The sequence below is a fragment of the Oryx dammah genome, unplaced genomic scaffold (assembly GCF_014754425.2).
Source record: "Oryx dammah isolate SB20612 unplaced genomic scaffold, SCBI_Odam_1.1 HiC_scaffold_4, whole genome shotgun sequence".
Classification (NCBI taxonomy): Eukaryota; Metazoa; Chordata; class Mammalia; order Artiodactyla; family Bovidae; genus Oryx; species Oryx dammah.
The window spans coordinates 15,840,109-15,854,334 of NW_024070188.1; the positions used below are offsets into that span (position 1 = coordinate 15,840,109).

Sequence of the window (14,226 nt, forward strand, 5' to 3'; positions counted from 1 at the left end):
AATAATAGGAGCCTTGATTTCTGGCTAAAAGGGCTTATGAAACAACTTCAACAGGAATGTGCATTGTTAACCATCTTTTCTTTTAACACATAACGAGCACATTAGGAGAAAATCAATATTTCAATATGAGTTTTGTTAAATTGTCCACTAGAACATCTGAATAAAATCAATCTTATACTTGAAAATCTATGAAACGCTTTAAAACTTTAAAAAAGTTTAAAACTTTAAAAAACTCTCTTATTTGGGCAGCAGTACTTTACTATTAGAGAAACAAATAATGTGAAAACCCTTACATATGCTTTTGATAGCAGGTGGGAATTACATCTCAATTCATCACCAGGAAACAACACTGAGAAGGAGGAAAGTCAATGAAACGTGCTACTGTGGTGGCAGGAAGCTGCCATCTTAATGGCTACGGCATTAAAGAAGCAGCCGTCCTTTTAAATTCCTCCTCCGTAATGAATTTTTCCCCTGCTGCTGCATTCCAGGCATTTGGCTATTGCTGGGACAATATGCATCTTAGTAGACCTCATTAACTTTCAAAAAGAAAGACTATAAGTGAAAATACAACTACACATGCTAATGAAAAAGAACAGCAATGGAAGGAATTATCAAAGCAAAAATAATTACAAGATTAACTGATAAATCGACTCTCATTTAAGTAAACTTCAATTCATTTCTAAAGCGAGAATAAAGAGGAAGGTGAGAACAGTTACATCAGGAGGTTTATTTTCTAAGTCATTTTCACTGTTTTATCTCAGTAATAGGTATTAGATGCATAAATCAGAATGGAGACTAACCACAGTTGAATATGGTGTGTGTTTGTGTGTGTGTGTGTATGCACATGTGTCTGTGCAGGAGAGAGAAAGAAAGAGGGAAAGGAGCAATGATAATTTATCTTAGAACATAGTACATGAATAAAATACACTTTAACACAATTGACAATTGCACAAAACACTTAGTGATTAGACCTGTCACATTATTTTTCTTAGACTCAACTAAAATAATTGGTTCCCCAAGATGAATCCATGCTAAAATACGCAGAGGTTCATTTAACGTCCTGCACTAAGAGGGTTAACCTGACAACTAGTGCCCGCTGGACTATGAGTTCCATAAGCAGGGACTTTATCAGTGTCTCTCTTACAACAGACACAATGTATGTCACAGAGTCTGTTACACAGTAGGATTTCAATGTCTTAATTCTTATCCAATAAATACTTTCCAAACTGAAAGAAGCTGGATGTCAAGCATTCAAACTGGAGAGTGATGAAGATAAAGCAATTTATCCTGTGAAGAAAAAAATTCTTTACAGAAAAGTTATTTTAAAATCTCACAAAGTATACAAATGTTGAGGCACATCCTAATAATATTAAGTACACGCTAAAGCTCTTCAGACAGCATAGAGTCTACACATTTAGCATTTGCTATAATGTTCTATTAAAACACACATTGTACACACACACACACACACACACACACGTCTTATATATTGTTACTTTCCTTAACTACTTTGGTGGTTCAGGTGGTAAAGCGTCTACCTGCAGTGCGGGAGACCTGGATTCAATCCCTGGGTCAGGAGGATCCCCTGGAGAAGGCAATGGCACCCCACTCCAGTACTCTTGTCTGGAAAATCCCAAGGACAGAAGAGCCTGGTAGGCTACAGTCTGTGGGGTCCCAAAGAGTTGGACACAAATGAGCGACTTCACTTTCTTTCTTTCTTTCTTTCTTTCTTTCATGGCAATTTTAATAAAATATTTTAAATTGTAGTGCACTATTCAAGCTGGGATTAACTTTCTAGTTTGTTTTTATCATGCGCTACAGATGTTAGACTTGTCTGATTATGAACGCTGCTGGCTCCATAGGCAGAGAAATTCTTCAATAAAGTAAGACAGAAAGAAACAATTTTCGATTAAGACTTTTTTGGTATTTAATTGTCCCAAGTGTCCTGTTTTGTTTTAGTCTAAACTTTCTTCTTGCCCTCTTGTACAAAACAACAGGGTTATTTGTGCATGGTTGGTTATTGAATTGGTCTTTTTCAACTACAACAGAGGAAGCTATCTGTCATTAACTTATGGTACGTCTTAGTCTCCAGCCTCCGCTGTCTTTCAATGAATAACTTTTTCCTGTGAAAACCTGTAGTTTGACTTTAATTATCCAGGTATCATTTATTCATTTATTATGCATTGACAATATTGTGCTATACCTTGGTGCTTGAAAGACTCGATTTTGGACAGAAATGGATTCCAATTCCACTTCCTGTGATTTACTAGTTCCATGACCAACTGGAGGCTATTTGAATGTCCTAAGATTTGTTCCCTTACTTGTGAAATGGGGAAAATAACATCTGCATCATAACAAATGTACTAAGGATCAAGTGCAATCAATAATGCATGCATAATCCCCAGCATTAATTCTGGTAAATAGCATATGGTAGCAGTTAAAGAAATGACTTACAGAATACTGCTGCCTGTGTTCCAATATTAGCATTGTGGCTTTGTAGCTACGAACAGGTAGAAGTTACTTACCTTCTCTGTACCTGGGTTTTCTCATCAATAAGATGGATACAGTATCACCTTATTAGTTGTTTAGAAAAGTAAAGGAGTTGATATATAAAAAACATTAGATAGAATTTGACAGGTAGTAACAATAGATGCTGAATATTATTTAATAAAGTGGAAGCACATATTACCCATCATCTAATGAGCTTTGTATTCTTTCACTTGATTATGCTATCTTTCCACAAATTTACACAAAACATAATCTTCTTCCTATCATGCTCAGTCACACAGTCATGTCCAACTTTTTGAGACCCCATGGACTGTAGCCCACCAGGCTGCTCTGTCCATGGGATTTTACAGGTGAGAATACTGCAGTGGGTTGCTATTTCTTCTTCCTATACAAGAAGCTGAATTCACCCAAAGGAACAGTTATCTACAACTCATTTGTGAAGGAATGATTTTCCCCCCTCTCAATCTAAAAGTGATATAAAACTGGAAAAGAAAATGAAGGAAAGGTGGGATCCAGAAACAATTTTATCCCATCCTTGATGGGGAACTGCTATTCCCTGCCAAAGAGAAGATAAAAATCATGTGAAACAACTCTCTTGATTTCATTCTTCAGGAGTTTTCAAATAGAACCATATAAGCTTCACAGGATGCAAAACCTATACCAAACAAAGGGTGTCTGAAATTCCAATTGGCCCAAGTTAGAAGCAAGAAACTTGGGGTTGGGGACGTCATCATGCTATGAGCTAAGTCTGCAGGGGACAAAATGGCCTAATTAATTGGGAAAGAGAAGCAGGATCCAAAAAGACTTCAAAAGGTGGATCGCCAGAACCAAATCTGACAAGATGATGTCAATCAATTAAAATAATGTGCTTAGAAGAAAGAGCTAAATATAGAAATAGAGAGTTATGAGGATAAAGGTGTAGAAGTAAGGAGACTAGTTTTAAGGATCTCAATGTGAGTCAGCAATGTACCTTGGCAGCCTGAAAGGCAGCAACAGTGAGAACAACAGTAAACGGAGGAAGCCAGTGAGGTCTACGCTGCAGAGCCAGGATTCTGGAATCTCAGCGGAAGCAGTGATAGCATCAGATGTCACCTCTACCGTTCTAAACACTGACCACTGACAGACAGAAGAGAACTCTTTCATTTGGCTGGTACTTCGTGAGCATGCTTTGTGCACCACATTCTACTCCAGGCACTGAAGATTCAGAAGAAAACAGGATAGACAAAGCCAATGAAGTCTCCCTGAAGCTTACATGGCAGGATGAAAGAGATAAACAATTAAATCCAATCAATCATTTCACAGGCTAATAATGAGCTATAAAGAAAATAAAGGAGATGATTGATTGGAAGTGGCTAAAAGGCAGAGTAGAGCTTATTAAGACCTGGTGACTAACCAAAAGACCTTCTGGAGGAGGTGACCTTTGATTGGGGCCAGCCATTGGAAGATAGAGGAAAAGGACATTCCAACCAGAGGCTGAAGGAGAATAAAGAAAACTGCTGTGTGTGAAAGGTGGAGAGTAAAGGGAGATAAACTTGGAGGAAAGAGGTAGGCAGAGTCAAGATTACACAGCATATTGTAAGTCACAATATGAAATTGATTGTATGCCTTGTATAATTACCAGTCATTAAAAATTCAAAGCAGAGAAGTTAAACAACCTGATTTATACTTTAAAAACATCATTTTGATTGACACATGGATAATAAATGGAGAAGGATAAGGGTAGAGGCAAAGACAGCAGGTAAGAAATTTTGGAGGAAGTGCAGGTGATGAGGATACAGCCAAGGCTGCAGAAGATATGGAGAGAAGTATGCTCAGAGGAAGGCACCGCACTAGTTAACAAGTCACAGAAGGCGGGGCTGAAGGAAACAAGCATCACTAGCTGGCAAGGGAAGAAACTGAGGACGCCTATGAGAGCTGTCTCTGAATCCTCCTATAGCTCAGTTCTAGAGGGAGGGCATTCTGTGTCACGCTGCCACAGAAGAGCAGAAAAGAGTTATATTCACAACGGGAAAGACTCCGTACCTCATACACTGGAATCCTGTTCCTTTACATATAGACTATGTGAGTTTGGGGATACAAATATCTATTTAATAGGGTTGCTATGAAAATTAAATGAATTTTACCCAAAAAAAGTACCTGGTAAGGGCTTAACTCAGGGCTTCCCTGGAGCTCAGCTGGTAAAGAACCTGCCTGCAATGCAGGAGACCCTGGTTCAATTTCTGGGCCAGGAAGTTCCCCTGGAGAAGGGACAGGCTACCCACTCCAGTATTCTTGGGCTTCCCTGGTGGCTCAGATGGTAACGAATCCACCTGCAATGCAGGAGACCTGGGTTCAATCCCTGGATTGGGAAGATTCCCCTGGAGGACGGCATGACAACCTACTCCCGTATTCTTGCCTGGAGAATTCCCATGGACAGGGGAGCCTGGAGGGCTACAGTCCATGGGGTTGCAAAGAGCCAGACATGACTGAGCAACTAAGCACAGTACACAAGGGCCTAACTCACGAGAAGTTGGTAATAAGTGATCAGTTCAGTTCAGTTCAGTTCAGTCGCTCAATTGTGTCCGACTCTTTGCAACCCCATGAATCGCAGCATGCCAGGCCTCCCTGTCCATCACCAACTCCCAGAGTTCACTCAGACTCACGTCCATTGAGTCAGTGATGCCATCCAGCCATCTCATCCTGGGTCGTCCCCTTCTCCTCCTGCCCCCAATCCCTCCCAGCATCAGAGTCTTTTCCAATGAGGCAACTCTTCGCATGAGGTGGCCAAAGTACTGGAGTTTCAGCTTTAGCATCATTCCTTCCAAAGAAATCCCAGGGTTGATCTCTTTCAGAACGGACCGGTTAATTACCATTAGGATTTTTATTTTTATCAGAAGGAACCAATTCTTAGGCAATGGCTTTTAACCATTTTTGTCTTAGAAAACTTTGAGAATGTCATGAAATATGCCTTCTCTCCTGAAAAAAAATGCACACAAAAACACACGTATATGTGTGTGTATATGTTAGCACTCAATTGTGTCTGGCTATTTGTGACCCCATGGACTGTAGCCCACCAGGCTCCTCTGTCCGTGGAATTCTCCAAGCAAGAATACTGGAGTGGGTAGCCATTCCCTTCTCCAGGTGTCCTGCACTGTAGACAGAAACTCTACCCTCTTAGCCACCAGGAAAATATATACACCCATATATATACACCCACACATATACACACACAGTTTTGAACACAACTTTTAGCACTTAACAGACTCCTTTGAGAGCCCATCAATGAACCCTTTTAGCAGAGCATAAAACTCAAATTAGGAAGACTTGTTTTAAAGGGAAATGAGTTGAGAATCCCAAACTTCATTTAAACATAATCTTGTCGATTAATGGAGAAATTAAAGCTGGAGATGTCACTGACCTTCCCATTTTGTCCAAGTTGTGGAGCAATCTGGGAGAGAAAGGCATCACACACACACACACACACCACACACACCACACACACTAGCATCAGCAACAGCAACAAATCTAAGAGGTCAGTCTAAAATAACAGGGTTGTCACTGCATGAGTCAGTGGTAACTGAAAGACCACAAGATTGTCACCAGAGAAGGATGTAAGACAGTGTTGGGGATGACATATAAGATGCTCCTGGGTCCTCCCTGAACTAGGTGAAGAAAAACTGTAGGAGCTGTGGTTCGTAAGTTTCCAGGACAGGAAATCAACCAAGAAATAATATTTGTTGCCATTATCCAAATGAAGCCTGGGCTGGTACAGCCTGGGGTGGCATGAGAATTAGAAGTCTTCTGGTTTGCTACAGAATGCGAACACAGAGTCAGTTCTGCATTCGCATGTGTCTAGCAACTCCCCTGCCCTCAGTCACCAGTAGACTATGGCAAGACATATGTTTTATACGCACTGAATCCAAAACATTTAGGAAAGCTTCTATTACAGAGCATGTGTTGAATAAATACACATTGATTGAGAGAAAACAGGCCTAATAATACTGCAAGAATCAAAGCAGAAAATGAGATATTCTCAAGAATGAATTCTGTAAAGATTAAAGCCGTAGGGAAACAGAAGCTTTTGCCCCGGGAATGGCTCGATAGAAACGTTTAAAGAGAAACCCGGCATGATACTGAAAAAGGAACAGCTTTGAATGATAATGTTTGAAGTGTGTGTGTGTGCGTGTGCTTGCTATGGATCCCTCTAAATCTTACACAGAAGTCCAAAAAATTGTTTAGACCATCAGTCTCACCGCAGTGGAGAGGGGCACTGTCCCCACGCCACCCCACTTGCCCTGAGGCACTCAACAAGAACCTTAAAGTACAGTTTGAAAAGCCCCTGGATTGGGTGACTTCTAAGGGGCCAGCTAGACTCTCTGTGAATCTGGAGCAGAACTCTGGGTTGAGGTGACCTCGAATGACTTCATCTTTGACTCAAAACTCCTAGACATCCAAACACAGGAACATGAAAGGCTTTAAAATCCCACCAAGTATCTACTTTAGAAAAATATAAAATCTGGGGTTGTATCAAGCGTGCCCACTGGCCCAGCCCACTTCCCAGGTACCCCCAGCTTACCTCTTCATGGACTTGGGGGACAGTTCCTTCTCTACCTCCTTGACAGGCATGCTGTAGGAGTCCACACTGTATTCACTGTCATCATCGTACTCATGGTCCAGCAGCGTTCTTGCCCAGGTGCCCATGTCATAAGGGGGCAGCATTCCTCCAAACTCAGAGGGCAGAATCTCAGGATGAATTAGTTGGTGTAGACTGTTCAGGTTGTTACCATGCAAAAATATCTACAAACACAAGAAGAGGGTGGGGAAAACCCATAGAGGAGAATGAATGCCACGTGGATGCCAGGGATTGGGGTAAGGTAGGAGGAGGGATTGAGGATAGAAAGAGCCAGAACAAGAGTTTTCCATGTCTGTTAACATATTTGAGCCTCTCTTCTACTCTGTGAAACAGGCAGGCTGGTATCGTAATCTTAATATTTCATAAAAAAAATCCTGAGGCTCAGGGACTTTAAGTAGCTTCTAGAAGGTGAGATCGTTTTTAAAGAATTGGAACTGAAAATGTAGTTTCCTGCTTCATAGCTGGGAACAAGAGTAGAATCGAATGTGCCTACTTCGATCTGCACATTATCCTGGTGTTAGTTGGGCAAAGCTGATGATGTCCATAATGAACGCTATTAAAACAGACTTTTCTCATGAGGGACTCATCCACTGCTGAGCCCATTCAAGTTATTGAACCCCAAAGCTGTCGCCAGTATGGCTTTGTCGTTATCATCAATAAAAATAAGAATACTATAACCACTAAATTACTGCTTTATAATGCAAAGTATATGATGTAAATAAAAGTAGATTAGCATCATCACAATGAAAGGTTGACTGAAGAGTCACATCCCAAAGGAGTTATGTCCTGTAGTGTTGCCAGCATCTTCTCTGCTACAGATTTCCATGCTTATCATTCAAATCGTAAATGGAATGAGTTGAAACTGTAAAGCTGCGTGTATATGTTAATCATTGTTATTACTGTCTGCACAGAGCTTTTTGTTAAATTGGAGGATCACTTAAGCTACATACTCAAGATTTGTTTCTCCCTAAACAGCTACCTCTTTTCTCTTCTTTTATATGAATCTCAAAACTGCAGGTCGGTCTTCTCTAATAAAGTACTACTGTCATCTTATATAGATTTATACATTTATTTAAAGATTATAGCTTATAAGTGGCTTAGAAATAATTTCATATTTTAGGTTCAAGATGAAAGAGCTAAGCCATTCATCTTGCTTTCCATACTTTTAGAATCCACTTAAGTAAATATTTTGGAAAACAAAGAAAGACTGTGTGTGCTGTGCTTAGTCATGTCCAGCTCTGCGACTGCATGGACTGTAGCCCGCGAGGTGCCTCTGTCCATGGAGATTCTCCAGGCAAGAATACTGGAGTGGGTTGCCCTGCCCTCCTCCAGGGGATCTTCCCAACCCAGGGATTGAACCGAGGTCTCCCACACTGCAGGCAGATTCTTTACCATCTGAGCCACTAGGGAAGCCCAAAGAAAGCCAAAGAAAGACTAGTCCATATCAAATAAAATGAGAAGAATGGGAGTCACCAATCAACAAGTAATACTAATAAATTATGGAAGAATGTAAAAGCACGTGAGAGCAGGTACTGGCCAAAATGACCACAGCAAGCGGCTGGAGGAGTACATAATACTACTGAGGTGGAAGATACTTTCTGACCCAAGTTAAATCAGGTTATCTGCAAATTCTCCACCTTCCCACTCCTATTTACAGAGCACAACAGCCCAGGAAAACATACACACCCCTATAATTTTCCCGGGAAGATGAAATTCTAGTGCCTGAAACCCCTGCTTTATTAGGTATACAACCTTTCTTTCATCAGATGTATTGCTTCACATCAGAAACATTCTCTTTCAAGTCATGCAAGAGTTATGGTGATAAATCCATAGAAAAGTAAATGTAATTCACACTACTTCTTCTCTTTTTGCCAACACTCTGTTACCTCCTCCCTCAACATCACTCTCAGCTCTGGCCTTGTTTCCTCTTTCCCAGAAAGAAAACAGGGCGGCCAGATGAGATCCGCCCACTAGCATCTGTGTCCACATGCTCTGCCTTTGCTCCCAGCACGATGGAAGAATACGCTCTACAAAGGCCAACCCCTCCACCTGTGCACTAGAATTCATCCTCTCTTGCACTCAGCTATATTTCCCCAGCAACTCTCTCTTGTCTCTCTCACATCATCAGATTTCTGCTTTGTGCTGTATGTTTTCCATCAAAGAACACACATAACAACTCTACTCTTGCCTCCCCCCCATACATATGCATTAAACCTATCTTGACCCTACTTCTATTTCCAGTTATTATCCTATTTACTCCTTCCTCTTACTGGAAAACGCAACGAAGGAATTATCTATATTCATTGCCCAAGTACATTTGTCCCATTTTTCCTGAATCCAATCCAAATAGGTTTGCCTCCCACCACTACACGGAAATAGCTCTTGTCAAGATCCTTCTCACTGCTAAATTCAGTGTCCAATAATTCTCTATTCTTATTTTTCTCAAACTCTCAGCAGCACTGGGTAGAGTAGATAATTCTCAATGAAAACACTTTCTCCCAAGATCTCTTGGTTTCCCACTATCTGATAGATGCCTTCTTCGGTCCCTCTTGCTGGTTGTCCCACTTCTGCAATATCTTAACATCAGAGAGCTTCAGGCTTCAGTTCTTGGATTTATTACCTTCTCTAACTGCACTCAGGTAATTTGGAAATCAACCGCAAATATTCATTGGAAGGACTGGTGCTGAACCTGAAGCTCCAATACTTTGGCCACCTGATTCAAAGAGCCGACTCATTGGAAAAGACCCTGATGCTGGGGAAGACTGAGGGCAGGAGGAGAAGAGAGTGGCAGAGGATGGGATGTTTGGATGGCATCACCAACTCAACGGACATCAGTTTGAGCAAACTCTGGGAAACTGAAGGACAGGGAAGGCTCATGTGCTGCCATTCATGGGATCACAAAGAGCCAGACACAACTTAGTGACTGAACAAATACAAGGTTTAAATATCATCCATACACTGAAAATGTGTATCCTGAATCCAAACCTCTCTTTTGAACTTCATATTACTATTTTTACTCTCTGTGTCTCACCTCCATTTAAATGATCAATGGGCACCTCAAACATGTCGTATCCAGAACGGAACTTATAACTTTCTCCCCTAAGTCAGACTCTCCCTATTTTCAAGGTCAGCTAATGGTACAAATGTGCTTCTAGTTACTCAGGCCAAAACCTCTGACTCATCTTTTACTTCTCTCATAATCTAAGTTGTCAGTAAATTCTTTTGGTACTACCTCCAAAATCTATCCTGAATTCAAACGTGAACAACTCCACTGCTACAACCCTCACTCAACTCCTATCATCCCTCCCACTGTGTTACTGAACGAGCCTCCTAACTGCTCTCCCCACTTCCACTCTTGCCACCGGGACTCTACTCGCAACACAGCAGCCAAAGGACTGTGTCAAAACTTGAGTCAGTCAGATCATACTAGTCTGCTCACAGTCCCCCACTGGCTTCTCCCTTCTCCTTGCTCCATTCCTTTAAGATCCTCTATGAACGCCTTCAGTGAACACATCTCCAGCGACTCATCTGCTGGGTTATCCACACACACATTTGTCTCATCGTTTATTGAAGTTTTACTACATTCTCCCTCTTACATATTTTTCTTCCTCCATTTCACTCAAGACATCTGGTCCTTAGGGGCTCTTTTGCCTCAGATTACCTTACAATTATACTTAGGCTGAATTTTTTAATTAAAAATTTTTTTAAAAAGTTTTTTTCCTAAACTGTGCCATTAAAGAGATTACGGTAGGAGACCATAATTATAGGAAGAGGAGGGTAAAATATTTTTAAGAATTAGCAAGAGAAAGTCCATGATACTGAGGAAGAAGTAGAAGCTTGTGACAACTAGGAGGAAAAATCAGTTCCTGTCAGCTCTTGGGGTGTGACAGGACCACATCTATGAACCGGCTAAGAAGTTCACTGGGATAGTGGATTGAAACCTAGTCATTGGACTCTAACATCAATAAAGATGCTTGGGTCCAAAAAGAGACCTTAATTCAAGGAACTAATACGAGCTTGAACAGTGAAGATGTCAAAAGTGGTCACGATGGATTGTAAGTTAGGCTATAGATGAAATATTCCAGACGTTGGTGAAATTTTGAGAAAGGATTTCTGTAACACTTAAGGTTGACATTCCCACCAGCCCAGCATGTTGGAAACTCAAAGTCTGCTTTGATTTAAGAAAATGAAGAACTAAATGTACATTTGTGAAAGATGATTCACAACTTTTCTTTAGGTTTTCTTTCACCAGCTTTTCAGAACATAAATTTATAGCATTTGCATTATAAGGTGCTTGAGTAATACTGTAAGGCTGAACCACTTGGGGTTCCAGGAAGGAAATATAACAACAGCATTGTACTGTGCATTGATTACATAAGCAGAAATTAAGGGTGCTTTAATTTATAATTATTTTCTCATACAAAAATTCCCAAATCGTGTAGTTTTAATTAAAATGGTTAAATTCAAATACCTCCCTTCCATCTAGAATAGTGCCAGCACTGTCTTCTTTTAGGCATCGTCAAAATAATCAAATTCCACCAAATAACTCCCGAACCTAGAGCTTTCCTCGTTTTAGAGATTTGACACTCTTCAATCTTTTCAACAGAGCAGAATCATGTCAAAATAATGTCACAACAAGTCACCCCTGAACTCAGTCTTTCAACTGCTACTCATTTCACTCTGACGGAAAGCCCAGATCTGATGGCAGTGTGCAAGGCCCTCCGAGAGCTGGCGCACCATGTTCCCACCCATCCAATGCATTACTATCCTCTCCAATGACTCATTTGGCTCCAACTTTTGTGATCTCCCTGCATGTGTGCTAACTCACTTCAGTCGTGTCCAACTGTTTGGACTCTATGGACTGTAGCCCACCAGGCTCCTCTGTCCATGGGATTCTCCAGGCAAGAATACTGGAGGGCGTTGCCATGCCCTCCTCCAGGGGATCTTCCTGACCCAGGGATTGAACTTGTGTCTCTTATGTCTCCTGCATTGGTAGGTGGGTTCTTTACCACTAGTGCCACCTGGGGAAGGCCTTCTTGCTATTTGTCAAATATTCCAGGCTTGTTTCTACTCAAGAACCACTACCTTTGCTATTCCCTGTACCTGGAACAGTCTTCCCAGTAAATCTGTATTTTCAGTTCTACTATTTCCTAGCTGAGATTTAGAGCAAATGGTTTCACCTTCCATGCCTCATTTTCCCATCTATAAAAGGAGAAAAATAATAATGCTTACCGTAAAGACTTGTTGGGAGGACTAAATGAGTTAACATATTGCAAGTACTTAGAACAGCACATGGTGTAGAGGGAAAGCTACATTAGCGTTCACAGGTATAATTTGTACTAAAAACCCCAGCAGGTACTTTGGATCACCTGATCATCCCTTCACAAAAGATTGCTTGAAAATGTTATTTCTGAGGCATGACATCCATTGTTTTGAACTATAAATTGTAAATTAACTTGATTTACAAATATTCATTGGAAGGACTGATGCTGAAGCTGAAACTCCAATACTCTGGCTACCTGATACAAAGAGCTGATTCATTGGAAAAGACTCTCCCGCTGGGAAAGATTGAGAACAGGAGGAGAAGGGGGCAACAGAAGATGAGATGGTTGGATGGCATCATTGACTCAATGGACATGAGTTTGAGCAAACTCCGGGAGATACTGAAGGACAGGGAAGCCTGGCATGCTGCAATCCATGGGGTTGCAAAGAGTCAGATGTGACTTAGCAACTGAACAACAAATTAACTTGAATCTTGGTGACAGACATAATTCCTAATATAAATTACCATTGTCTGCAGAATTCTTCCTCCTAAATTACTAAAACATATTCAACAAATTCATAAGCAGAAAACTCTGTTCACAAATGTTTGAAACCAACACATACCTAACAATGGCTTTACTTTCACACTTACAGGAAGGCTTTTATGGCACTAAAATACCTGAAGTGCCGTCTCATTCACTGAGAAACATGGAAAATTATCCTCTGTATGGATTTAGAAGGAACTATATTTTACTGTGGAACTAATCATTTGAAAATTGGTCACAGCACAGTGGTAAAAATATCTCTAAATGCGAAGCTATTTGGATTCAAATGTTAACTCTACAACTTTACAGCTGTGTAAATGAAAGCAAGTTATTTACCCATCCTAAAACTTACTTTCCTCAGCTTTAAATAGAAAATGATGCTACTAATCATACTTTTCAGAGATGTTTGCAAGATAAGATGAAATAATGTATATTAAATGCACTTTAAAATCATTATAATGATTAGTGTGTTTGGTATTATAGTATGGGGGCTTCCCAGGAGGCATACTGGTAAAGAACCCACCTGCCAATGCAGGAGACACAAGAGACGCAGGTTCCATCCCTGGGTCAGGGAGATCCCCTGGAGGAGGAAATGGAAACCTGCTTCATATTCTTGTCCAGAAAAATTCCATGGACAGAGGAGCCTGGTGGGCTACAGTCCATGGAGTCATAAAGAGTTGGCCACAGCTGAGGAACTGAGCACAGGCATTGTGTTAAATGAGTTACATAAATTTTTGTATTCTCAGAAAAATGATTATTTTGAAACATACTTTGAATATCCTAGTTGTTGGATAAAACTAAATCTTGGAATTCAAGTAACCTGTAATTTAAGGTAATATTAAAATTTCTACACATGAACATTCTGTCTGTAATGTATGATTGCTCATGACAATCACTACAGAATTATATTAAATATTACAAAATTCACCATATATAATGCAATACATATTGTAAAATTACTAACACCCATTTATCAACATATAAAAAACTTCTGTCTAAATGTTACTTGAAATTAAGTATACCAATAACAATACAGTAACAGGGCATAATTTTTTTTTTTTACTTTTAAACTGAGGATTTAATATATGATGATTGTGCTAAAATGTTCTCCCCATTTGTGGAAAAGCAAGAGAGTTTTTAAATATTTCTTTTACAGATACACTGTTCAGAATTAATCACAAAGTTTTAAATTTTGTAAAATATCTTTTATCTTAAATAGTTACATTCAGTATAGAAGCACACTTTTGCTGTAGCAAATGTTATACACACAGTATGCATGATAACTTATTGAATGGGGTG

General features: G+C 40.2%; 1 protein-coding gene across 2 annotated transcripts in view; it reads right to left on the minus strand.

Annotated features, from left to right (window-relative positions):
* The window catches only part of CLVS2 (clavesin 2), an 87,650-nt gene that overhangs the window by 12,064 nt on the left and 61,360 nt on the right, over positions 1-14,226 (minus strand). For both annotated transcript variants that reach the window (XM_040239009.1, XM_040239011.1), the window contains exon 5: positions 7,064-7,284. In XM_040239009.1, coding sequence (XP_040094943.1) covers positions 7,064-7,284 — 221 coding nt within the window. The remainder of the gene's footprint in view (positions 1-7,063; positions 7,285-14,226) is intronic.